General features: G+C 36.4%; 2 protein-coding genes across 2 annotated transcripts; both read right to left on the reverse strand.

Moving 5' to 3' along the window:
• Positions 1–243: 243 nt before the first annotated feature.
• LOC136206054 (protein SRC2 homolog) lies at positions 244–1,380 on the reverse strand. The gene has a single exon (XM_065996966.1). It carries the CDS (start codon positions 1,248–1,250, stop codon positions 393–395), a length of 858 nt encoding a protein of 285 aa, XP_065853038.1. The 5' UTR covers positions 1,251–1,380; the 3' UTR covers positions 244–392.
• A 10,601-nt stretch (positions 1,381–11,981) lies between these two features.
• Positions 11,982–17,931, reverse strand: LOC136207169 (PWWP domain-containing protein 1). Its single transcript, XM_065998458.1, has 2 exons — positions 16,602–17,931; positions 11,982–14,924 (listed from the first exon to the last, which is right to left on the reverse strand). The coding sequence occupies exons 1-2, from the start codon at positions 17,728–17,730 to the stop codon at positions 12,466–12,468; spliced, it is 3,588 nt and encodes a 1,195-aa protein (XP_065854530.1). The 5' UTR covers positions 17,731–17,931; the 3' UTR covers positions 11,982–12,465.
• Positions 17,932–27,222: the final 9,291 nt, after the last annotated feature.

The raw sequence follows: 27,222 nt of genomic DNA on the forward strand, positions 1-27,222 counted from the left end.
AAGAAGCAAAACCATCGTAAGGATGAAAAAATAGTCAAACAAGTCCCCATAAAGGGTCGCTTAATCAGTCAAATCATTCACATAAATCTTGTTCAGTTCAAGATTTGGGTGATTCTCGCAAATTCTGAACATGTAATTTCCAAAATCTTGTTCAGTTCAAAATCTAATAGTAATTGATAATTTCCATAGAATCACTATAACAATTCAGCTTAAAATCTGATATTCAATAAACACGAGTTCGAAGATTATAACGACTGTAATGTATAGGATAATTGGTTAATTACAAGAGAATTGCAAATAAAAGAAGAAACAGTTAGCAACTCATATCATTCATTTATGTGCATAAAACGAACATGACAATTTTTTTTTCTTCAAGTAATTAAAATAAACGCTTAGAAATCAAAACCTCCGTCGTCGAATCCAGCATCATAGGCATCCATATCGCCGACATCAGATATCATATCGCCGACTAACAATCCACCAAGCAAACCAGCTCCCAATCCCAATCCCATTCCCATTCCGCTTTTCTTCGGTTTTTGCGGCTTCTGCACCACCTGCGGATACCCACCGTATCCAGGCTGGGCCGGATAACCGCCATATCCATAGCCAGGAGCAGCAGGATATCCACCATAAGCGTGTTGAGGCGGTGGCGGCGGGTATCCACCCGGCGGCGGATAAGGATAAGAATACGGATTTTGTCCTTGTGGTGGAGGATATCCACCTGGAGCTGGATATCCAGAACTACCACCAGCACCAGGATAACCAGCCGGCGCCGGAGGATACGCCATCACCGGATGATCTACATGTTTCGCTTTCTCTTGCTTCATCGGAGCCTCAAATTTTTCACCGAATTTGAAAGAGAAATTCACAGTACCTTTGTTCTTACCGTTCGGAAGCCTAACGCTATAGCTTACAATTCCATCTCCGGCTTTGTTATCCAACAACTCCTTGATCGGCACATGGATTTCACCGATTTCTTTATCGCCGAGGCTCCGATCGGAGATAAGCTTGATCTGTAAAGTAAGGCGGTTATCCTGAGCGGAAGATTCGTGAATCGTAAATTTGAATGTATGATTCCACTTAGGATCGGTTCCGCCGTCTTTATTAACAGGAGATTTCTGCTTCTGCTTGGAATTATAAGCATCGCCATGGATTGAAAGCTCCGCGTAAACATCCATTGTAGAGAATCTATTGACATCTTTTAAATCCTTTGCGGAGATCAAAGTGATCTCTAACGTCCTGCACTCCATGTTTAAAGAGGAAATTCAAAAGTTTAGGTTTGAATTTGGGGATTTAAGCAAGAAGATGAAGATAGAGAGAAATGGATTGATTTCAATGGAGGGTAGAAGAAATGTTGAGTTGTAATTTGCGGTAAATCTGAGGGGAGAAGGGTATATATATAGGAGGGGTATATAGGGGAAAGTAAAAGGAAGATTCGAGGAATATAGATAGAGACCGTCTATATAGGAAGGAGAATATTATCTTTTCTTACTTTAAAAACAAACGCGGTTTAGATGATACTAGATAATCTTATCTGTCATTTCATAAAAGGTAAAACGGTGAGGATTATCATTTTTTTAAAAAGTAAAAAAACAAAATGGTAAAATTTTATTCACAGTAAAATCAATTTCCCCATTTTTAATGAAAGTTTTGGTTGGTTAATTTAATTATCACATCGGACAAAGTTGATAAATTGAAGTAATTTTTATGCATTTTGATAATCTGTTTGTAACTGTACAAGTAATGTAGTAAATATTTTAAGTATTAACGTGTATATGGCAGATCAGATCATTAATATTTTGGACAAGTATTTTATAACTACATAATTAATGCACAATATATATATATAATTAATGTTTGGAAAGTGTAACGTAATAATTAAATAACGATCATATATAATAATAAATTAATTTATTTAAATTAATATTATTCAAAAACGTTAAAAATAAAATTTTATAGATTAAGAATAAATAAAAAATGATAATAATATGCTATTCTTTGGAGATGATCGTATGAACAGAGTGGGAGCAATACGGATCTGGCCGGCCACAGAAGTGAACAGATTGAATAAACCGACAGTTGAAAGAATAGCAATGGTGTTTTGGTCTTTATGGAGAGCACGTAATGTTTATGTTTGGGAAAGAAAGATCACAACCCCAAGTCGTATTATAAGCGAAGCTCGGCAGGAATTGGAAGGTTGGCAGAATGCGCAAATCAGTCGAACAGTATCAGCGAGATGTCCAACAGCAGCGAATACGTCCTGGCAACGACACCTGTGGTACTGTAATGTCGATGCAGGTGTCAGTAAGGAGAAGGATTTTTGTTCATTTGGCTTCTTACTCAGAAATCATCAGGGGCAATGTGAATATGCAATCATGGTGCAATTGAGGGGCATTTTGAACCAATTTTAGCCGAGGCTATGGCTATACATGAAGCTTTGTCTTGGTTGAAATCAATTCCGCATAGACGAGTTACAATACAAACCGACTGTTTATCAGTTGTTATGGCAATCACACAACCATCGGTGCAATTTTCTTATTTATCTGATATTATTCATGATTGTCTTTCTATTATGCAAGATTTAGATTATATAGATCTTTTTTATTAGACGTTCAGCGAACCAGGCCGCTCATACACTAGCTAGGGCAGTCGGGTCTATGTCTATACGTAGTGAGTGGGACAGTCCTCCCGCTTTTCTACTTGATGTTCTTTGTTCTGATTTAAGTTTAATATAAAGTTCTTTAGTTTCAAAAAAAAAAAAAGATAAGATAAAAAAAAAATTCTAACGTTTATAGTCAGGAGCAAGTTTATCTCTAACGTCTAAAATGATATAAGTTTATTTTTAATGTTGGAAGCAAAGAACATATTTAGAGGGTGTTTGTTTCAGCTTTTCGAATGGGCGTTTAGCGTTTCACTTTAAACCGCAGGAAATATATTAGGTTTATATAACCGTAGTTTTTAACATTTTCTCTAGAAACGGCAGCGTTTTGGAGCTTTTCATAAACAGTTGTTTGTAATTATTTGTTATTAACAAAATTATCCTTCTTTCATAAAAAAAAAAAAACAAAATTATCCTTCTTATTTCCACAAAATATGTTTCATCTTTAACAATATTTATATTTCTACAATATAATCACCGGAAGAATAAGGTTTTATTGAGTTTAACAAATTTTTTATTTTTATTTTTTTATTTTTTTATAGATCACAAACATATGATTAGATGTGAAATTTAAAAAAAAAATAGATTATCTTTTGTACAAATTGGAAAAAAAATTCAAATATTTCGCCGAATTTATAAATATTAATTTTCAATTTTATTATTAAATCATAAAACATATATATGAAATCTCTTTTTTAAAACTAACTGATATGTGTAATTGGTGAAGAATAAGAAATAAAATATCTATATTTTATAATAATGTCTAAAATTGACCAAGCTTGTCAATGTTATGGGTAAAAGTGTTATTAGCTGCCAACGTCATGGATAAAATTACACAATTTTAGACATTAAGAGTAAAATTACTCCTATTTCTAAACGTTATGAGCATTTTTTCACATTATCTCTTGTATAATTTCTTTGTTGATTAATTTAAAACATGTCTATATTAGACATTTTAAATCCGAACAGCAACATTTCAATATAATTTTACCAAACACTAATAATTAAACAGCTAATAACAAACAGCTAACAACAACAACTTACTGCAACTGCAAACGGCAAACATCAACCGCAACAACTATTAGCTATCAACTGAACCAAACAGGTCCTTACTCATAATACTATACTAGTAAGTTGCGCAAATTTTAGATATCATTTTTATTTAATTACGTTTTCTACTTGTTTGTACGATATAATTAAAGACTTCAATAGCCCTGTTTGGTAAAGAGTCTTTTGGAGTAAAATTAGAGGTTTGAGTTCTCTTAGAGGTTTTGACTAGTCAAACTCTAATAGTTGTGTTTGGTGAAAATAGGTTTGAAATAGCATATTGGGAAAGCTAATTTTGAAAAGGTTCATTTTAGGAGCTTTTTCAATTAGCTTATTATTTCATCTCTTTTTATAGACATTTTTATCTTAATTAATATTTTTTTAAGCTCAAATAAATGTTTTACCATGTCATTATTTATTATTTTACACAAAAAACTATCAGCAATCAGCTAACTTTTACCAAACAAGTTCATACAATCCGCTAGTCAAATCGCTAACCAAAAAGGTAATCAGCTAATAGCTAATGTAATCAGTCATCAGCTAACAACTAATTGTCAAACATGGTCATTATTCATAACAGTAGTGTAATTGAGGAAAAATATTTCGGAGCTAAAATTAGCTATCAACAACCCCAACATATATAAACATAGGTATAATACCCATTTGGCTCCCTAAATTAACGCTTGAAAGTCAATTAAAACCTTAAACTATCAAAATCATCAATCAGGTCACTGAACTAACCAAAAATCATCAATTGAGTCCCTTTTCTAAGCAGAAATCATCAATTGAGGCCTCATCGAAAATTATTCAGTTGAACAGTTTCAGACCCTCTATCATAAACTCATTTTGAATCAGCACAGAGATTATTAAAATCTATATTAAATATTCACAATTTCTGATTTTATGATAGAATGAAAATTCAATTGATGATTTTTACTTAGTTCAGAGACCTAATTGATAATTTTGATAATTTAGGATCCCAATTCTTTGAAACTTTAGTTTAGGGCTCACATGTTTGTAATGCCTATAAATATATGTACAGTTGCACTACCTGACCCTTAATCTTTTATTATTATTATTATTATTATTATTTTGAAGCAAAAGATATTAATCTTAAATTAAGTTAGGTCTTAATATTTTATTATGATTTTTTTTATATAAAACAATAAAGAAGTGGCAAGTGGGGGCGGAACGTGTATAGAGCGTGTGTAGAACATTAACGTTTGGTTTGGGTTTGCTTTATTTCTAAGGAATCAAAATCACTTTGCCAATTGGCAACTCCGACTAATAAATGGAAACCAATTAGCTTTAGGGTAAATTACACTCATGACCATTGAATTTTATCCGTTTTAACATTATAGCTACTAGATTCAATACTTTTTAACATCGATAGTCACTCAATGCCTCAAAATGACCGTTGACATTTTTAAAATAAAAAAATTAAAGAGTTAATGATATTTTAAGAAACTTTAATTCTTGAAAATTTTCGTTTTGGGGTTATTTAGGTATTGTTTGGTTAGGAGGGAGTGGAATTTTAGAGAGAGAAAGCTCCAAAAAAAATGTGATTTTAGAAAATAAAAAATGTGGTTTCATGGTAAATATTATTTTGAATAACTTTAATTCTTAAATATTTTCATTTTGAGATCGTTAACGGTTATTTTGAGGAGTTAGTTAAAATTGAGTGGTCACCGATATTAAAAAGTGTAAAATTCAGTGACCATATAGTTAAAAATTGATTTTCAGTAGTTATAATGTTAAAATGGATAAAATTTAGTGGCCATGAGTGTAATTTACCCATTAGGTTTATGTTAATTAATATTACTTCAATTGAAAAAACGAAATTTTGCTTTAAGAAAATGATAACATTTAGATTCGCAAATGGTGTCATCAACCGCCAGCAATTAACGAATACACGGAAAATGGTAATTTGAGGAGTCTCGTGATAAGGTAGGTGAATCTGCATGAAACAGATTCGCCTTTAAGGTATTATGACAAGAGATCGTCTTAGGGAACCTTATTTTAAGAGAATCACCAAAAGTCACATTAGCCGAGATCCGCATGAAAGACAGACTAAGGGATTCGTTGGAAGTCGGTGGAAAGAAGATAATGATGTATATTGATACGTCATTGTACCTCTTGTACGGTTATGTAGAATCCTAGGGAAACTGTTATTCCTTTTAGAAGGAGAAATAATGATAAAATAGGAGTATAGACAAACGGTCCAACTAAAGAGAGTATATACCCCCGTTAGTGCATCTTTAAAGTTAAGTTAACAACACTCTTTTCAATGTTTTTCAATACCTATTAATCCTCCATCATACTACTGACTTTATCCTCGGAGGTGCCACGGCCGAACCCAACGACGTCTCACCTACGACGGAACTGTCATGGAACCATTTGAACTAAAAGCTAAAGTTGATAGTTAAATGTCCACTTCATATTAATATTTGACACGTCCCCACAAACGAATGCACACCGGACCTGAAGTGTGTACAACATATATCCATATTACCATATTCTGCGATTAAATCAATAAATGGGACTTATTGGGATACTATATTATGGAACCATTTGAACTAAAAGTTTAAGTCGATAATTAAGGCTCAATCATACCAGTAGATCCATCAGCTAGAAAATAAAGCTGATTTTCTTTACAAGGAAAAAGGAAGAATTAGGTTAATAAACTCACCTTCGTTTCTTTATAATTTATTCGATACTCGATTTAAGGTTCGTAAAAAACACTCTTTAAAGTTTTGTGTGTAAGTTAAAATTTGAATTCGAGATCTTTAACTTAAACAGCATGAGACTCTTAAACGCTCAAATTTATGTTAGTATAGTAGGTTGACTTTCTTCCATTTAATCAACTTAAGTTGAATTTAGTTAAGATTTGGCATGATATCATTTTATTATTACTTTTGATTTCGAATGTCAACTTCTTTAAAATTGGTCAATTTTGAAAAGAAAAAACATTATGTAAAAGAGAATAAAAATTTGAGTAATCATATTCCTCCTTTTATATTTTTAACCAGGATCTTTTTCTTTTCTAGAAGAAAAAAAAGTCAGTGATTTATTTTATACATTGATGTGACTATCACTAGGCAATTCCTTTAAAAATGTTAATTTCAAAACTCATTCCAATTCCATTTAATTATATCATAAACTTCAAAAAAAAAAATGTAAAACCTTTTCTTAAAATAAATAAGATAATCCACCCAAAACATAAAAAAAAAAAATAGGATTAAGTTGACAGAGTCCGGAGGAATTTTTATCTCTAACATCTAAAATAGTGTAATTATATTCCTAATGTTTGAGGCAAAGAGTAAATTTATCCAAAATATTGTCAAGTTAGATCAATTTAAAAATAATTCATCAAACTGTCTTTTCAATCAGAAATCGTGTCATCTACAATTCACATTTGTATCATTTTATCACTCATTATTAACAAATCATAGCCATATGCATAGATGTGGAAAAAATTAGAAAATTATATTATATTTTATCCATATTGGACAAAAAAAATCCAAATATTTTGTTGAATTCAAAAACATTAATCTCCAATTCTATTATTAAAACACACAAAATATAAAATCATTTTTTAGAACCAATTGATGGATAACTAGTACAAAATAAGGAGCAAAATATATGTGTTTTATAATGATATCTGAAATTGAGCCAACTTGTAAAATTGATTTGGTTGTCAATGTTAAGAGTAAAATTACAAAATTTTAAATTTTGTGATAGACTGTTTAATCCAGACACTGTGGAGCTTAAGCGTGAATGGGGTGCATGGTTAATTGCTCATGTGCGTAGGACTAGCATGCAACATGTCTCGTGATGGCTACGTGTGCCAGGCGGGGAGACGGGTGGTTCGTCGTGGAGACTAATGAGTGGGTTGATTGGTACGAAGCTTGCTAGTGAACCGGTAGACACCGCAAATGAGGAAGGTATGGCGTTGGGGGAAGATGACGTGCTTGGAAGAAGGTACAATACTAGTTGCTTCTTTGATAAGTAAGGATAAACTGAGTACTAAGGAGATAGAAACAGCGTGTGTGGAGAGCAGACCCGCTGGACATTATGAGTTACCTAAGTTGGAACTAATGGGGTCTCGGCAACCCTACGACAGTTCGTGCACTGGGTGAGCTTATCAAAACTCACAAGCAAGTGGTGGTATTCCTTATTGAAACATTAGTGGATAAGAGTCAGATGGAAGGACTGCGATGAAAATTTATGTTTGATGGATGTTTTGTAGTTGAGGCTCGGGGACACAGTGGTGGCTATGCTTTGTAAAGGGTCTATTGAGCTTACGATAAACTCTTTCTCGGGACACCATATAGAGGCAACTATCGGGGATGGTATCAGGGGTGACTGGCGGTTGGTTGGTTTCTATGGATATGCGAATCAGAGTAGGCATAGGGAGTCATGAGATCTATTGGGATGGGTGGCTAGTTCTTCAGAGCTACCTTGGTGTATTATTAGAGATTTTAATTGCATATTGTCATAGGAGGAAAAGATTGGAGGAGCTGAGTAACCATAAGGGTTAGTGTCACAGTTTCTCTTAACTTTAGCATATAATGATCTTACTAAACTTTGGATGAAGGGGAGCCAATTTACTTGGGAAAGGGGTAAGGGGAATGAGCTTTGGATTCGGGAAAAGTTGGATAAAGCATTTGGGTCAGTATTCTAGTTAGAAAGGTTTGATAACTATAGATTGAGTAACTTGGTGTCTCTGTATTCATATCATTCACCATTACTGCTCGAGACGGCTACGCGAGAGGGGGCTAGAAGGAGGGGCAGTTTGGTTTGAAGGAGTATGGATAAAGGAAAATGGCTTTGATGAGATGGTAAAGGGGAGCTAGGCATCTCAATGTATGGTGCGAGTTGTACAGAAGTTGGCGGTATGTAGCACGATGATGAAAGAATGTGGTATTTCCTTTCATGCTTGTTTCTCGGGCAAAATTGCATGGTGTAAAAATCAATTAAAGTTGTTACGGGATAAGAAACGTATAGAGATCGCATGGTAACTCACTAGGTTGCTGGAACAGGATGAGGTATTATGGAAGCAGCGAGCTAAGACGTTCTGGTTAAAAGAGGGAGATACAAACTTGAAGTTCTTTCTTGCAAGTGTTAAGGCTCGACAGGTGATTAACTGTATTGATGTGTTGATTGATGAGTCGGGTATTGAGCACTCCGACGATCATGGTATGTGTCATATTCCTCAAACTTATTTTAACAACTTATTTTCTTCTCTACTTGTTCCTTATTATGAGGCAATTAATATTGTACCTGGCACCGACAAATGACATGAATACCACACTTACGACTCCTTTCCTTTTTATGAATTCTAAACTGTTGGTTTTCAAATGCATCCTCATAAATCGTCAGGACTTGATGGTCTTAACTCGGGTTTCTACCAGCATTATTAGGATCAAATTGGTCAAGAAATCTTTTCGGCTTGTGTGGGGTGGCTTGAGTAGAAGGAATTCCCGACCAACCTGAATGATACTATTATTACTTTAATCCCTAAATATGATAACCCTAATCAGATGATAGATTTAAGACTCATTTCTTTGTGTAATGTGCTTTACAAGATTATTGCAAAAGTTTTCGCAAATAGATTAAAGGTTATTCTCATGTTTGTGATATCAGAGAGTCAGTCTGCTTTTGTCCTTCATAGATCATTAATTGATAGTGTGCAAGTGGCTTTTGAATCACTACACTATATGAAAAGGAAGCAGTGAGGGCGATTGGGTGAGGTTGCACAAAAAAAAATGATATTAGGAAAGCCTGTGATAGGATGGATTGGGGATGTTTGAAATCTGTGATGGCTAGGATGGGTTTTTATGCACAGTGGATTGATTGGATTATGTTGTGTATCAGTACTATATCATATTCTGTTGTTGTGAACTCTAAAGTTGTGAGTCTTCGATCACCAGGGAGAGGTTTGAGATAGGGTGACCCGTTGTCACCATATTTGTTCATATTATGTGTAGAGATTCTTTCACAGTTGATATCACAGGCAGAAAGTCATGGACTCATAACCGGTTGTCCGATATGCCAAGAGGTGCCAAGGTTAAAAGAAAATAGAAGGGTGGACTTGGCTTTAGTGACCTGCATAACTTTAACCTAACATTATTAGGTAAGCAGTGATGGAAATTCTTGGAAAATCCTCACACTTTAGTTAGTAGATTGTCCAATGCTAAATATTTTGCTAATATATCATTCATTTCTTTCAAATTGGGCACTAATCCCGGTTTTTTTTTTAGGAGTATGTGAAGTTCCATTAAATTGATTGGCAGTGGAGTGAGATGGCGGATTGGTATGGGTGATTCAATTTCAGGTTGGAAGAACTTGTGGGCTGTAGTAATTCTCAATTTTCCCTCAGATCGCTTAGTACGGAGGCTAACATAGATGCCAAGGTTAGCGGTCTTTTTATTCCTGACTCGGATTTGGGATCGAGTGAAGTTAGATGTGTGGTGCACATGATGATGTGGATTGGATTGTAGACATGCTGGTGCCAATGACAAGAGGACTCGATGGTTTGGCACTTTACACGGGATGGTGTGTACTCAATAAAGTCAGGGTATCGTTTGCTTGAGGATACGAGGAGCGAGGGATTGAGCAAGGATGGATGGTAGTTGTTATGGAGTATTGATGTCCCGCAAAGGTCAATATCTTTTATGGAGAGTGCCTACTAAAATATTACCTTTACGGACTCAGTTAGCTTCCCGACGTATCAGCATCCTAATTCATTGTGTATTGTGTGAAGGGGATGTTGAGCATATGTGGCACTTATTTGCTGGCTGTCAGTATGCAGTGGCTTGCTGGGAGGCGGCTAACTTACCAACATCGGGCGCCGAATGAGAAAGGGTCGAAGATTGGCTCCTTGAGGTTCTGGTAAGGTTGGAAAGGAGACAGCAAGCCGCACGACAGTTGTATTATGGGTCATCTAGCAGTAGAGGAACCAACTATTATGGATGGGATCGCGACGAGAGCCAGCGGCGGTGTCAAGTGCGGATCAATTTTTACCGGTTTGGCAGGAGTTACGGCAACTGCAGGGGGCAATGGTAATATTGCTGAAATTCGAAGACTGGCTAGCAGATGGGTTAAACCGAGCGCAAGAGAGGTGAAGTGCAATGTTGACGTTGTGGTTTTTGCAACCACTAAACAATTCAGGGTGGGAGATGTTTTACGTGGGCAAAAGGGTGGATTTATGGCAGTCCATAGTTCGGTGTCGAGCAGTATCATCTCGTCTAAACTCACGAAAGGATTAGCATTGCGGGATAGCATGTACTGAGTGTTCTCCCTATCGTATACAACTGTTATATTTGAATGTGTTGTTAAGATGCTAGTTGATGTGTTTCATTCCAATAATAGAGATTTGATGGAGTTTGGGTGCGTCATGACAAATATACGTTCTTGTTTTCAATTAAAAATTTGCGCAATGCGCTTACATTAAAGAAGAAAGAAAAATCCCCATCAGACCCGGATGTGATTCGAACCCATGACCTCCCAAGGTATAGGTAAGCTCTCAACCACTAGGCTAAGAGCTTCACCACATTCTTTGTAAGGATATTGGTGAAGGTGCTTAATACATAAAATGTTTGATTGCAAAAACAAAAATGTTAAGGGTATTACACCTTATTCAAAAAAATTATTATGATTCCAATCTAATGTACCTTACCATCAACATATTTTATGAAGTAATGTATCTTTTTTTTCATTAATCGGATCTTTATATTATCTTTTTTGGGGGATTAACTACACCGTTGGTCACTGAACTTACATAGTTGTCTCAAAATAGTACTCAACTTCAATTTGTCTTAATAAAATCACTCAACTTTGAGTTTTACCTCAATTAGATCACTCCAACGATTTCAATAGTTAAAATTCATCGGAATAATGCCATGGTTGACACATGAGCATGAGTTAACTCAGATGTCTAACCGAAACGACACTTGACAGTCACATGTCAGTTATTTTTATAGAAAAAAAAACTAAATATTGTTTTTTTATAAAGATAACCGACAAATGGTTGCCAAATGCCGCATAAATGGATGTCATGTATTGTTTCGATTAGATATTTGAGTTGACTACTGAAACTGCCGGAGTGACCTAATTAAGACAAAACTCAAAATTGAATAATTTTATTAAGACAGTTTGAAATTGAGTGACCAACAATGCATTTAACCCTATTTCCCATGGATCCATATACCCATCTATATATCATCTTATTTATCATAAAACTTCTTCTCACAATTAAAATAAATAGTAAAAATAAAGAAAGGAAACTCCAAATTCCAAATGTATTATGGACAATGATAGATTCAACCAAAAGATAAAACAAAACAAAAACAACCAAAATTCTGTGCAATAATTTCACCTCATGCACTGCAAGCACAAAATGCAATAAAAAGACAGAAAAAGACAAGGACCAGAACCAGCAGAGCCTAAAACAGGCCCAACTATAATAGAAAATGCATAAAAGACAAAAAGGTCAAAATAGAGAGAAGAGAATGACACTTTTCATAAGCGATACATTTTGGCAAAGGCTACATGGTGGTTCTCATAAAAATTAGTATTCCATTTCAACACACTCCCCCCACCAACTTGCGTCTTCATTTTTCACCGTGCTATCATTTTTTATGCAGCCCGAAATTCCGAAAATAACGCAAAATATGCTGCAGCTTTCGGCATGCATTTGCGAAACTCTCTTTGGTGTTTGACGATTTGAGTGATTGCTTTGCTTGTTCCATCAAAGTTCAAAGAGGGTGGTAAGGCACATAGCCTAACAAACCCGTAACGCTGGTTACGACTTCGTTGCACCTCGTCAAAAGGGTTAACATCTGCTGTGAAATATCTATGTTTGTTGGTGGTGCATTTGGTGGTGGAGTAACAATTGATGATGCACTGTTGTTATTTTTGTGCAAATTTCTGGGTGCTACTACTTCAGTATGAGTTCGTGTTTGAGCATGAGTATGAGTATGATGCAAATTATTGATCGGGGGTTTTGCGAATTGAGGCGGTAAGGGAAGAATAGGTGCTGAATTTGGAGATGGAGATGGAGATGGAGGAATAACCTTTTGAAAGTTCTTACTATTAAAATCCATAGCAACAGAAGTAGAAGAAGTAGGTGCACCACCACCATCTGCATAACTAGCATTGTTGTTGAAGTTTCTATTACCAACCATCAATTGCTCTCCCCTACTAGTATTTTCTTCCCCACCCAACATGAATTTTACACGTGCCGTCCCTCTACCACCACCGCCGTTGGTCCCTGCTGCCTCTTCGCCTGTTGGTTTCTTCAATATGGACTTCGGCTGGATGGTTGACTGGGGAGGAAGAGGCTGGTGCATCACCGGCTGTCTTTCAACGGTTGGATCCTTCGCCCGTGTGGAGTCAATCAAAGAGTCATCTCCTCGGCCCTTGTCAAATTCAGCTGCTTCTGATGCCGGAGCTCCTCCTACCTCCCGGAGACTGTACCTCACACTCACATCATTAAACAGGGAATTGTTCGCCAGAGCGGATCTATATGCTGCCTGTGCATCAAGCTTGTGTCTGAACACAACACGGCATGTTGAGGTTGCCCAAAAAACACGGATAGCGGACTGATCTATTGAGCCGAATCGAATGAACTTCGCTTTCAGCTCAGCAATTGATGGAAGAGATGTTTGTGGAGGAAACTTCATTATCAGCATGGTGGGCTCAACTGTTCTGGCCTGGGGTGCTACTTTTTTTACTGAGTTTGATTTAAATAGCTTTGGTGGAGCTGCAGCAGGCACTGGTTCTTTCATTTCTGTTCGTTGCGTTTCCATTCTTTGCCCAGCCTTCTTTTCTGCAGCCAGTGACTTCAACTGGGTAATTTTTTTCACCCTCTTCGCAGCAATTTCTTCCTGACGATCGGATGGCAAACGCTTCCGTCCACCTTTAGTAGGATCATCAGGTCTTGCCAAGGACTTCATAGGTTTTGAAGGTGTCTCACCACTAGAATTTTCAGCAACAGCGACAGAAGATGATGGCTTAGCACGAATTTCGGCGGACTCATTCTCAGACGGTGGTGATGAAACCAAGTTTTTCTGAAAATAAAATGGGCTTTTCTGATAATAAAAGGAGCGAAACCGCAAGAAAAACTGCATTGTAATTGGAGGACCATTCCTTGCTGCACCATGAGAGGGATCAAGAGCAAGAGCATGAAGATTGCTCAATAGATGGGATACCTCAGGTTCAGTATTAATCGTCGTTGAGGCTAATGAAGCATTACTTGAGCCGACATCTTTCCTATGAGGATTCGCCTGAGAATCCTCACTCATTGTCGCACTAATTGTGGTAGATTTCCCCACCACTGGTCCACCTGTTCTCATAGCCAACCTCTTCTTCGGCTGATCAGGGGTTGCTTCACCATCTGGCTGTTTTTTCTTCTTTTTCTTTTTTTCCCTAATAATGGAATTCCCAGAGGTCAAGTCCCCTAAAGGGCGCTTATGAACTTTGACCTTCTTCACTCCAACATCAGCAACCAATCCAACAGGTGTTGATGGATGTGAACCATGACAAGCATCCTGAAGCATATCCGAACCACCTTCTCCTTCTGATCTTGCAGATAAGTTCTCAATTAGCTGTGAACCTTCATTCGATTTGGACACTTTTGCACTGGACTCATATCTAACATCTTCTTGCTGCAACGAAGGGGAAGCACCATCACCAACACCCAGAGGCACCACTTTCGAAGAAATATCAGATGCGCTCGTACTTGTAGAACCAACACCTACATCTGACCCCAATTTGTTCTCCTTTTCTAGTACAACATCATTGACCTTGTTAGGCGTTGAGATTGCACCTGAAACTGTACTTGGTATAGCCTGAGCATTTATTGGACCTTTATCTGAGATAACTGTTTTGCCAAATGCATCTTCACTAGAACATGCAACTTCACCGTTGTTGATGGTCCCAGCGACTTCATATTTTGCTGAAGTAGAAGTAGGGGCCCTTTTCTGCAAAACAAAGTCACCAGGTACAACTGCCGACGAGCCTTCCTCAAATGTTGCTGGGGCTGAGGAACTTTCTTGCTTTTGACCAATTTGAAGGGCTTTTGAGTCCACTGATTCATCTCTTCGCTTGATGAGATATCTATCTTTCTTCGACTGGTCCTTCACTTTCACAGGTTTTTTTGAGTTCTTCCCACCACCCAGAGCTTCAGCAATCACCAGTGGACCGCTTAAAGGAGCTGGAAAAGGAAAGAAAATGTTATGGAAAGAAATCAAGTTAACATTATTTTCCTATTATTTAGGCAGATCTACTTTATCATAATTATTTAGGTAGATTTACTTTAGGCAATATTATCTTTTAGCAATTAGCAGTAATATCTTATTTAGACAGTTATAGTAGTATTTTATTTTAGGAAAAGTTATCCTAGTCATTTTCCTAAATAGTAGGTTTCCTAAGTAAGAACTCTTTCATATTGTAATGTCTTTATGTCTCCTATAAGAGGCAGTAACTTTTCAATAAGAAAGCAATCATTAATCTTGAGAAAATTGAGAATTAAGGAGTTAGGGTGATCTCCTGCAAATCACCATTTGAAAGGATAAGCAATTCGAAGAACAGGAAACGCAAGGGAAATCAAGGATTTTCTTGTGAAAAGACCTGTGACGAGATCGTATTCGTGGGCCCATAACAGAAAACATGAGGTAAAAAAACTTCAAAGTAACGGCATGAACTGAAACTAGTTTAACAATTGGCATAGAACTTCAAAGGACCTTCCACACAGATGATGGAAACAGACAAGGATAAAACATGGATTTTCATCTTATATTTGCAGGTACAATGATAAATTAGAAACAGTTATACAACCAGCAACAGGTGTTAACTCTAAGCTGTGCTCACACATTTTCTAGATGAAAGAGGTATTGTTCTCCTATTAAAATCTGTTACAACAAGCTTAACAGCACAAATTATTGAGATCGCTAGATGACATAGTCCACTGAGTTTCTAATAATTGATTGCTAAGAGAGTCCAACCAAAATACTCTTCAATATCATATATTCATTGCATTATCAATGTGACAAAAACAATGACTTCCAATTTAATGGTTGACAAAAATAAAATACAATAACAAATCCATCCTCTATCTAACATAAATAAAATGGACATAAATCTTAGAGAGATTTAAAAAACAATTTATTCACCATCCAAAATAAACTGTAAGAAAGATAGCAGACTTTATCTTTTCCAAAATTTTATGAACGGATACATTTCAATTTAGCGCATGTTAAAGACATTTCAGCCAAAAAAATTAACTTGTTCAAGCACCCCCAACTGATATATGCAAATAACACCTTCTAAGGAGCTACAAGAATAACTTTTTCTAAATGTGGAGCTTTAGTAAGGCGCACACACATCCTCTAAAAGGAATCAATCATCGAAAACCACCTTCCCAGATTCATTTGCTCCAAAGGAATGGATGAAGTCAAAAAGATTTTTTTCCAGAAAATATTAATTGCTTATTCTCTCATGTAATCTGGTTTTTACATTTACAAAATAAAATTTCCTATACAATAGATCTTCTCTAGCTTTCACAGCCTTCTACATCCATGCAAGTGCATACAAGATAAAGTAAGTTATTTGTCAACTTCCAAGAAACATCATGAGAAACTAAGTTATTTGTCAACTCCAAGAAACATCATGAGAAACATGAACATGCAGCACATTAACTGTCCATTAGGCTAAAATCACAGTGAAAATGCACAATCAGCAATTCTGTGAAAACTGAAGCAATGAGTAACCCCAGCTGAAACCATGTAAACTATAATGTAAGTTATAGAGGTTCCGGCACACAAAACAGAGATGCAGTCAAATAAAGCATTGGAAAATTGGCAACAGACAGAAAAAGGGAGTAAAACAATACCCCGGGTCGGTTGTTTAACAGGCTGAGCTGATACTTTAACAGGATCATTAGCTACCCGTTTCGAATGCACTCCAAAAGCCTGTGCGTATGTCTCATCAAACTCCTCAAACACTGCTTTACGCAGAGCAGAAACTGTAGCCCTATTCTTCACAAACTCGAGAGTATTCTGATTGCATTCTTGTGGTGCAAAAGCCATTTGCTTCACAAAAGAAAGAGTCTCACCAGGCTGAAATGAATCCCAAGCCTTCTTAATCTGAATTTCAGAATAAACCCCTCTTGGCTCATAATCTGGCACATCAATCTCAAAATATCCTTGCACATTAGTTTGCCTAAAATTATACCGGTTTCTACACCTACAAGCCAAACCAAGACCTTGTCTTCTACATGCTTCATCCATTGCCTCCTCCACGGCTTTAATAAAATTCCTTGAATTGATTTGCTGCGATTTTTCAGCAAAATGTAGATCGAAAGGAATAAGCTCAGCTGGGTCGAACCATCCGTAACTGCTATCCCCAAAGAATGCAACTAACACATAACCCTCCCTTCTAGTGCGCCGAACAGAAGATGTCGCAAAAGCCTCATTGAAGATATGCCCAGGCCACCAGGGGTGCGATTTAACCTTTCCCCAGACCATATCACCCACTTCAAAACCATAGCTCAACGCCCTAGACGCTCCTTCCATGGCCCCATGCTTCTCATTGGCAACGAAATCATCAAACTCGGATAATAAAGTATTATAAACCTCTACTTTTGCATCAGACCTAGCATGCTGCATCTGATCACTTGCATCAAATTCATCGCGCCGAGGGTCAAATTGAACAAAACTCGGAGCTCTCTCCTTTTTCACTTCAAAAACCCTAGATTCTTCTTCCATTTCCTCATCTTCATCACTCTCCTCTCCAGCTCCATATATTTCTTTCACCTCTTCCATCGATACATTACTCTCTAAAACCCTGGAAACACCCTTACTCTTTGGCGCTCTCGAATCCAGCTCTATGCCAGAAATCCTCGGTTTCTCTTCACCTGAGCTATCTGTACCGTCAGCTGACACCCTAACCTCCGCACGCCTCTCTTTAATCGCTGACGATTTCTTGTTTAACGCAACACCCTTTTTTGCATTAGAGATCATTGCAAACCCTAGAAATTAGGGTTTCAAAGGCATAGATAAAGATTAAACATACCTCTTATCCAGAATCGTAAAAGCAATTGCGGTTGTTCGTTTCCAAAGAAATCACGAGAAATAGAATAGATGGAAAAAATGAGATAAATAAGGAAGTGTTTGGGTAGCAAGAAAATCTGGGGACTGTGATTTTCTCTCGCATTCGAGGTAGTAAGCTCTGGACATTTAATCGTAAGAAACTTAATCGATTTATCCTCTACAACGCGGTGCATAGCAATAGATAGTGACAACCATAGATATATTGCCACGTCATATTTTCCGTTTCGTCGGATATATTTGACGTTATATTATTAGTATTAGTGACAATAAACGAAAATTATGAAAGATTTTTAGTAATTAGCTCAACATGTAATTAGATACATTGAATATAATTAGCTCAACATATAATTAGTGTAATTAGTTAAAATAATAATTGAATTAGGAGGATTGATTTCAACCAAAAAAGTTAAGGGATTGATTGGTTAGAATGGTTTTGGAAATGCATAAAAATAAAATTAGTGTTAATAATATTGTTGTAATAAAAATAATTATTAAAATAAAAGTGCTAAAGTTTCGTATGAAATTACAAGACTGAAATTGAAATTGAAATTCGATAAAAAAAAAAATATTGAACGAAATTGAAATTGAAATAAAGAATTGAAATTAACACGGATTTAATTGAAATTGAAATAAAAAAAATTGAAATTAATAGAGATTTAATATCGAATTCGTTGAATTTGGTTGTTTTTTTGTTATAGCACTATATCCCGTTTATACTGATAATTTTAATGTGTTAACTTCTCCAAGTAATCGATGTCCATGAGGATATTTTACACTGTCTCGTTAAAACTCTCATTGCAACCACTGCTCTCTAAACTTTATAATTAATTATGTGCGAAACAAATTGTTTCTATGTTTTTAATTAATGAAATTAAAAAACTAAGAACTCAGAGGACCAAGTGTATTTTTTGGCCACAAATAAGCAAAAAAAAACTAAAAGTCCTTTTTTCTACTTGTTGTTTGCTGATTGTTGTTCCTGTTTGCTGTCATACTTTTGTAAAAAACTACTTTACAGCTGTAACAGACAAATAAGAGATGTCTAACCAAACACCTAAAATTTTACCTTTTAAAATAAAAAGGCAAACAGAAGATGAAAAGTATGTAAACAAACACGCCCTAAGTATTAATACCACGGCCATTTTCTCTTTTCTTTTTTTTTTTTTTTTTTGTATTAGAACACTTCTCTTATTTTTTAGGATAAATTGCACCTATGGCCACTGAACTTTATACATTTTAACATTGTGGTCATTAAACTTCAATTCTTAATGGTATGACAACTGAACATTGCACTTTGTAACACTGGTTGTCACTCAACACCTCAAAACGACTGTTGACGGTATTAAAGTAAAAAATTCAAAGAGTTAATTATATTATAAACAACTTTAATTCTTGAAAATTTTCGTTTTGATGTCATTTAGGTGTTGTTTGGTTATGAGAGATAGTAGATTTTCAGAAAGAGAAAACTCCGGAAAATGTGATTTTGAAAAATAAAAAATGTTGTTTTATAGTAAATATCGTTCTTAACAACTTTAATTCTGGAATATTTTTATTTTGATGTCGTTAACAGTCATTTTAATGAGTTAATTAAAATTGAGTGGCAATCAATATTAAAAGATATAAAGTTAGAATTGAAATTCAATCCCCACAATATTACAAAATTATCCAAACAATCAAATGATGTGAGCTCCCATCAACTCGGTTTTCTTACAAATTCAAATAATAAAAAATCAAACATCCAAGTAAGTTTTTTTTTCATAATTTCGGATTTTAAATAATTCTTCTTCCTCTTTTATTATTGGCCGAAAATAGTAAAGTTAGAGCATGTAAAATTTGAAATTTTTATATCAATTGAACTCAAATTGATGTAATCGGCTAATTGTATGTTTATTTTTACTTAATTTACATGTAAATATCGGTACCTATATAAAAATCACTAGAAAAAATTTCACTTATCTATACTATATATATAATAGTGGAAGCAAAGAGAATTTACAAGATGTGTTTTAAAGCCTTTTTAGTTTAGTTGGCATCGTATGAGCAAAAAGAATAAATGAGTTCTTTTTTTCAAAAAAAAAAAGAATAAATGAGCTTTCATTATGGATTATGTTGGAAAAAGAGAAAAAAAATATAAAATAGGAAAAGATAAATGTTTTGTGCGTCGCCTGAAAAAAAAAAGAGCTTTCTCTCAATTTCTCTCCTTCTCGTGGGAGCGCTTTTCCTCCCCTTCTCGTGGGAGTCTTGATTGATTTCTTCTGCATCTGTGCTGCTGGATCGTGGTCTGCGACTAGTGTTGCTGATTGCCGTGACTCTGTGGAGGTTTGTTCTCTGTTTTCTGACGATCGGGGATGTATTTGTGGATAGGGCTTTGTGCTTACCTATATTGAATCTTGGAATTGTTTGGATTAGGGCTTTTCTGATATGTTTAATCAAAAGTAGTAGAATCCCTATGTGTCTGCGGCTATTAATCTCTAATTAGTTGGGATCGGATTATCTGTTTTCTAGTATTTGGGGTGCTGTGTGGATTGCGGTACGTGTTCTCCAAGGTTGAAGCCTTTGTGTCTGTTTGTATTGGGGTTCATCTTCGCTTAGTGTGTAACCCCCTCATTTGGATCACATGATATCTCACACAATATCAGTCATAGACATGTTTTCAATTCTCAATCATATAAACTTCAATCTCATATAAATTTTACATATTATACATAAGAGAAAGCATTTATAATTTACAATACACGTTTAAGTCATTATCCTACACAGAGGATTTACAAAACAAAAGTACATTCACAAGACTCCAAAATGCCTAGATGAGAATGGACTGACACTGCTGGTACGACCTTAAGCAAGAAGAACTCCACCTAACCTGTAAAATCTGTTGGCAAGGGGTGAGCTGCCTACTCAATAAACATATTACACATATATGTATATACAAGTAATGTAAAGAGCACAAACCAAAATAGGTCATCAGTACCAAGTTAGAATTTATTCATTTAGAATAGTAATACTGATTTTAGAAAGGCCTTGCTATACTTAGACAATATATATAAAATGGTCCTTGGGCCCAATCTGTATTCCGGCTCACTAAATTCGGAATACAATCATCTGTGCTACGGAGGAGTTACACTCACTCACGTACTCATATATCTCAACACATGTGCTTCCGGCTCACAATATTCGGATAGCACTCTCAACTTGGACCATTTCACATATCCATCTAAGCAAGCTCATATTCATTTATAATCCAACCATTATTCAGTTCCAGTATGTGCACAAGGCTTAACATGCCGTATTTACGTATAACACTGCAACATACTCAATCATAACACTTTCTTATCAATCATGACGTATCATAAACACTCAAACATTATCCACATCATTCACATCAGATTCAACCACATCTCACACTCAACAAGTCACAAGGCACAATACATTCATACACATATATAAGCAATATGCTTACCGTCGCACTTGGTTCGATCTATTCAACACGATCGGGTGTGAGTTCAATTGCACCTTGCCCTCCTAATGTCACATAACATTGATACAATTAGACTTAACATAAACTTAATGAAAATAGAAACTAAGGAATGCTATATGATTTACAAGACACTAATGCCACAAAGTTCATGCAATCTAATCCTTTTGTCTTAGATCATCACATGACCTACTTGCACACATTCTGCCATAACTTTCTCTATATTAATCCAAATGCCCTGATTCTTGAACCTACTGAAACTAGACATATATGGGTATAACATATCCAAAATTCACTTTAATATCACTTCTACACAATATATGGCATGCAAAATGATTCGGTCTTATTTCCAGCCAAGAAACAGACTATTCAGATTTGCATCTACCATAATTCACTCAACCTAGCTCACAATAAACACAATGGATTGCCAAATCCTTTTACAGACATATACTTCAAGTATTTAGGAACACTTTTGTATAAAGAAACTTTCTCCAATTCGGACTTTAAGATCCTCAAAATGCTACATCAACATGGCTGCCTCACATGACATTCAATTTCGAGGCAGTCATGATCCATCTAGGTTTTCTTCCTCTATATATGGAATTAAAGTCCCATATTTTACAGAGGGTTTCATAACACATATAGGAACATATGTTATTCTTTATGTATCTTCAAATTCGAACAATATCAATATGAAAAACAGGCTCCAAAATGACTGAAAGCAGTACCCTAGATTGTAGGCCACCAGTAAAAAGGTCTCAAATTTCTGTACATCTTTGTCATTCCTGGGTGCATAGCATAAGGAGAATTATGTGCTTCCTGTAGAATTTCTGATCTTAAATTTGCTACATCTGGAACACATAATCGACTACCTTTCATCATAGTTCCATCATCTTCCACAGAAATATCAGGTCTTTTACCTTGTTGTACACGATCTCGCATTTTCTGTAAATAAGGATCATGCCATTGTGCTTCTTGGATCCTTTCTTTCAAATCTGGTTTTACCCGTAGTGTAGCCATGTCAACAGGTTAAAGCCGAACATCAAGCTCCCGTGGGAAAACTAAAACCTTTAACCATACCAGAGTGGAAATGGGAGAGGATCACTATGGATTTTGTGATGGGATTACCAAGAACAAGGCGTAGACACGATAGTATATGGGTGATAGTGGATAGACTTACGAAATCTTCTCACTTTCTACCGGTTCAACAGACAGACTCGATGGATAAATTGGCTAGACTTTATGTGGAACAAATAGTGAGGTTGCATGGAGTACCTATATCTATTGTTTCAGATCGTGATCCTAGATTTACATCTAGATTTTGGGGCAGTTTACAGCACTCATTGGGAACAAAATTGCATTTCAGTACAGCCTTTCATCCACAGACAGATGGACAATCGGAAAGAACTATTCAGACCTTAGAGGATATGATGAGAGCTTGTGTTCTTAATTTCCAAGGTGAGTGGGATATACATTTACCTCTTATGGAGTTTGCTTATAATAATGGTTATCATTCGAGTATAGGCATGGCACCTTATGAGGCATTATATGGAAGACCATGTAGAAGCCCTATATGTTGGGATGTTGAAGGAATGAGGCAATTGGAAGGACCTGAGTTAGTCCAGGAAACTGTTGAGAAGATCAATGTCATAAAGAAGTATTTAAAAGCTGCACAGGAACGTCAGAAAGCCTATGTGGATCAGCACCGAAGGGAGATGGAATATAAAGTTGGAGATAAAGTGTTTTTAAAAATATCCCCGTGGAAAGGAATAGTTCGTTTTGGTGGAAGAGGGAAGTTGAATCCAAGATACATCGGGCCTTATGAGATCATTGAGAGAGTTGGACCATTGGCTTATAGGTTAGCTCTACCACCAGAATTGTCTTTAATACATGATGTATTTCATGTGTCAGTATTGAGAAGATATAGATCAGACCCAAGTCATATGATTCCTGAACCTGAGATTGCAATAGTGAATACAGACTTAACTATTCGTGAGCAACCTTTAGAGATTTTGGGACGAGAAATGAAACGACTCAGAAACCGTGAAATTCCAATGGTTAAGGTGAGATGGAGTCATAATCAAACACTTGATGAGGCAACTTGGGAGGTAGAAGAAAATATGAGGACACAATATCCTTACCTATTTGAAGCTTCTGGTAAGTGAATTTCGGGGACGAAATTCTTTAAGGGGGGAAGAACTGTAACATCCCCAAAACCCTAACATATGAGTCTTCCCACATTCATATATATTTTCATGATTGAATACATACATTTTAGATTCATCTCATTGTCAGTAGAAGTTTTGTATGCATAATGCGATTATCGTGCGATTAGTAGGCGATTAGTGTGTCGTTAAGATGTAACGATTGGTTAATTGAGTTAGGACTTAAATGAATGAATTAATGAATTCATATGTCCTAAATTGATTAACTTACATTTGTGGAGGGCTGGATTGGAGGTTTGTGAGCAAGCACGAGGTGTCACTCAAGTAAGACAAAGTATGCCTCTTTGTTTTAACAATGATTGATACAACTCATTTCTCCTCATTTCCAGCCACAATTTCGACCAAAACTTCAGCAAACCTTCCTTTGATATACCCTAACATCCTCCAAACAAAACTCTTCCAATTTCTTCCATTTTCAAGCCAAACAAGTCAAGTTAGGAAGCATACTAGGTGATAGACACAAGTTGAAGGTTAGTATGCTGTTTTAGCTTGTTTTCTATGAGTTGGAGATTCTGAAAAAACCTAGGTATGATCATAGGATTTGTTGTGGATGAGTTGTGATTGAGCTTGTTGAGTTTTGGTGTTGTTTTCATTGGTTTTAGGCTGTCCAAATGAAAGATATGTATCAAGTGCCCTAAACAGATGGGACGGTAGAACCATTAGGATATGATGTGGGAGTTATCCTACCAGTTGGGAATAATGTTATTCTAAATCAGGTTCTGAGAGATTGTCCTATAAAAGTGAGGGGAAGTGAGTTCCCTATAGATTTAGTAGTTATGGGGTTTAGAGAATTCGATATTATTTTGGGGATGGATTGGCTATGTAAATATGAAGCTAAAGTTGATTGTTGTTCAAAGGAAGTTGTGTTACATTTTAATTCAGAATCAACTGTGTTATTTATTGGGGAGAGAAAGGTTGTGCCATCTTGTTTAATATCTGCAATTCAAGCAATTAGATGGATTAGAAATGGGTGTGAGGCATATTTAGCTCATGTTGTGGACACTAGGGAGGATGGAGGCAAATTGGAGAATATTCCAGTGGTGAGAGATTTTGCAGATGTATTCGTAGATGAACTACCAGGATTACCACCTCATAGGGAGATTGATTTTCCTATTGAGACCATGCCAGGAGTATCTCCTATATCAATTGCTCCATATAGAATGGCTCCAATGGAATTACAAGAATTGAAGAAACAAATAGAAGAACTACTTGAAAAGGGGTTTATACGACCTAGTACTTCACCGTGGGGAGCACCTGTATTATTTGTGAAGAAGAAAGATAGAAGTATGCGATTGTGTATTGATTACAGACAACTGAATAGAATGACAGTGAAAAACAAGTATCCATTGCCTCGGATTGATGATTTGCTAGATCAGCTTAGAGGAGCTCGTCATTTTTCAAAGATTGATCTAAGATCGGGCTATTGGCAGTTGAGAGTTGCAGAAGCTGGCATACCTAAAACTGCTTTTCGTACAAGGTATGGTCATTTTGAGTTTCTTGTGATGCCTTTTGGCTTGACTAACGCTCCTGCAGCTTTCATGGCATTAATGAACAAGAATTTTCAGCCATATCTAGATAAGTTTGTTGTGGTGTTCATTGATGATATCCTAGTGTACTCAAGGACTGTGGGTGAGCATGAACAACATTTGAGAATTGTTTTGAAAATTTTACGAGATAATCAGATGTATGCAAAGCTGAGCAAATGTGAATTTTGGATGGATGAAGTTGTATTCCTTGGTCATATGGTGTCAGGTGAAGGGGTTCAACCCGACCCTTCCAAAATTAAAGCTATTGATGAATGGGACCCGCCAAAGAACGTTACAGAGCTTAGGAGTTTTCTTGGGTTAGCTGGTTATTACAGGAGATTTGTAGAGGGTTTTTCTCTGATTGCAGGTCCATTAACTAAATTGCTGAGAAAGGGAGTTGTATTCCAGTGGAATGATAAATGTCACCAAAGCTTTGAGGAACTAAAGAAGAGATTGACTTCTGCACCAGTGTTAGTGTTACCTTCTGAAGGTGGTGGCTTTGTTGTTTATACAGATGCCTCGGGACAAGGTTTGGGATGTGTTCTAATGCAAAATGGGAAAGTCATTGCATATGCTTCTAGGCAACTGAGACCTCATGAGATGAATTACCCCACACACGACTTAGAGTTGGCAGCAGTCATCCATGCATTGAAGGTATGGAGACATTACCTATATGGGGAGACATTTCAGATTCTCACTGATCATAAGAGTTTGAAGTACATCTTTACACAGAAGGAGTTGAACCTAAGACAAAGGAGATGGATTGAGCTATTAAAAGATTATGATTGTACAATAGATTACCATCCAGGAAAAGCTAATGTGGTTGCAGATGCTTTGAGTAGAAAGAGTGTTGATATTGTGGCTAGTATGAAGAGTTATAGTTTAAATTCACTAGTGGAGATGCGAGCCATGGATGTGCAGTTAGAAGTCTGATCATGAGCTAAATATGCCTCACACCCATTTCTAATCCATCTAATTGCTTGAATTGCAGATATTAAACAAGATGGCACAACCTTTCTCTCCCCAACAAATAACACAGTTGATTCTGAATTAAAATGTAACACAACTTCCTTTGAACAACAATCAACTTTAGCTTCATATTTACATAGCCAATCCATCCCCAAAATAATATCGAATTCTCTAAACCCCATAACTACTAAATCTATAGGGAACTCACTTCCCCTCACTTTTATAGGACAATCTCTCAGAACCTGATTTACAATAACATTATTCCCAACTGGTAGGATAACTCCCACATCATATCCTAATGGTTCTACCGTCCCATTTATTTTCAATATAAACTCAGGTGTTATGTATGAATGAGTGGATCCAGGGTCAATCAAAACAAAAGCTAAGGTATCAAGGATAGAAATTGTACCGGATATAACCTCTGGTGCTATTTGAGCTTCACCCCTCGTCATATTGAAGGCTCTATTTCGTGGTAAATTTTATGTCTGTCCACCCATAGGAGCATCATGTCTACCCCATCTACCTCCTCCTCGACCTCTGCCTCTGCCTCTATCCACTCCAGCTGCACCACCTCCTATATTAGACTGAGGTTGAACTCTCTCTCCTCTATCAACTAGTAAGGGACAATCATTACGATAATGGCCTGTTTCTCCACACTCAAAACATGTACCCTTCTTAAATGAACCATAACACTCTCCTGTGTGAGATCGGCCACATCTGCCACAAACCAGGGAAGGTCCCCAACACTCACCTCTGTGTACCCGTCCACATGTCTGACAAGCTGGAAAAGATGTTGTCCTCGCTCCTCTTCTATACCCACTATTAAACTGACCACCTGAAAATCTGTTACTACCAACGGATGGAGCACTACTCAAAACATCTCCAAATCCGCCCCGTGATCTAGTCCCACCATGATGGATACTACTACTACCTCTAAATTGTTGAGAATAGCCTCTAGAAGAAACTGAGAATCCACCTCTCTTTGATGGCCTGCTAGACTGGCCTTCTGTATCAAATCTAGCCCTTTTAGTTACAAAAAGTTGTTCTTTATCTTTCACAATTTCCTCCGCTCTGAGTGCAGATTCTACTAACAATCTAAAGCTCGTTTCATGTGCATGAATCCCCATTCTAACATCTGGGTGTAGACCATGTTCAAACCTGCGACATTTTGCTTCTTCTGTAGCCACATTTGCAGGTGCATATTTGGCTA

This window comes from Euphorbia lathyris, chromosome 9 (genome assembly GCF_963576675.1).
Source record: "Euphorbia lathyris chromosome 9, ddEupLath1.1, whole genome shotgun sequence".
Taxonomy (NCBI): domain Eukaryota; kingdom Viridiplantae; phylum Streptophyta; class Magnoliopsida; order Malpighiales; family Euphorbiaceae; genus Euphorbia; species Euphorbia lathyris.

Bases quoted from the DNA above. Each gene is read 5' to 3' on its own strand.
- LOC136206054 (XM_065996966.1), bottom strand. From the start codon at position 1,250: ATGGAGTGCAGGACGTTAGAGATCACTTTGATCTCCGCAAAGGATTTA.
- LOC136207169 (XM_065998458.1), bottom strand. From the start codon at position 17,730: ATGATCTCTAATGCAAAAAAGGGTGTTGCGTTAAACAAGAAATCGTCA. The intron at 14,925-16,601 runs GTATTGTTTTAC...TTCCTTTTCCAG, and splicing joins TGTTAAACAACCGACCCGGG to CTCCTTTAAGCGGTCCACTG.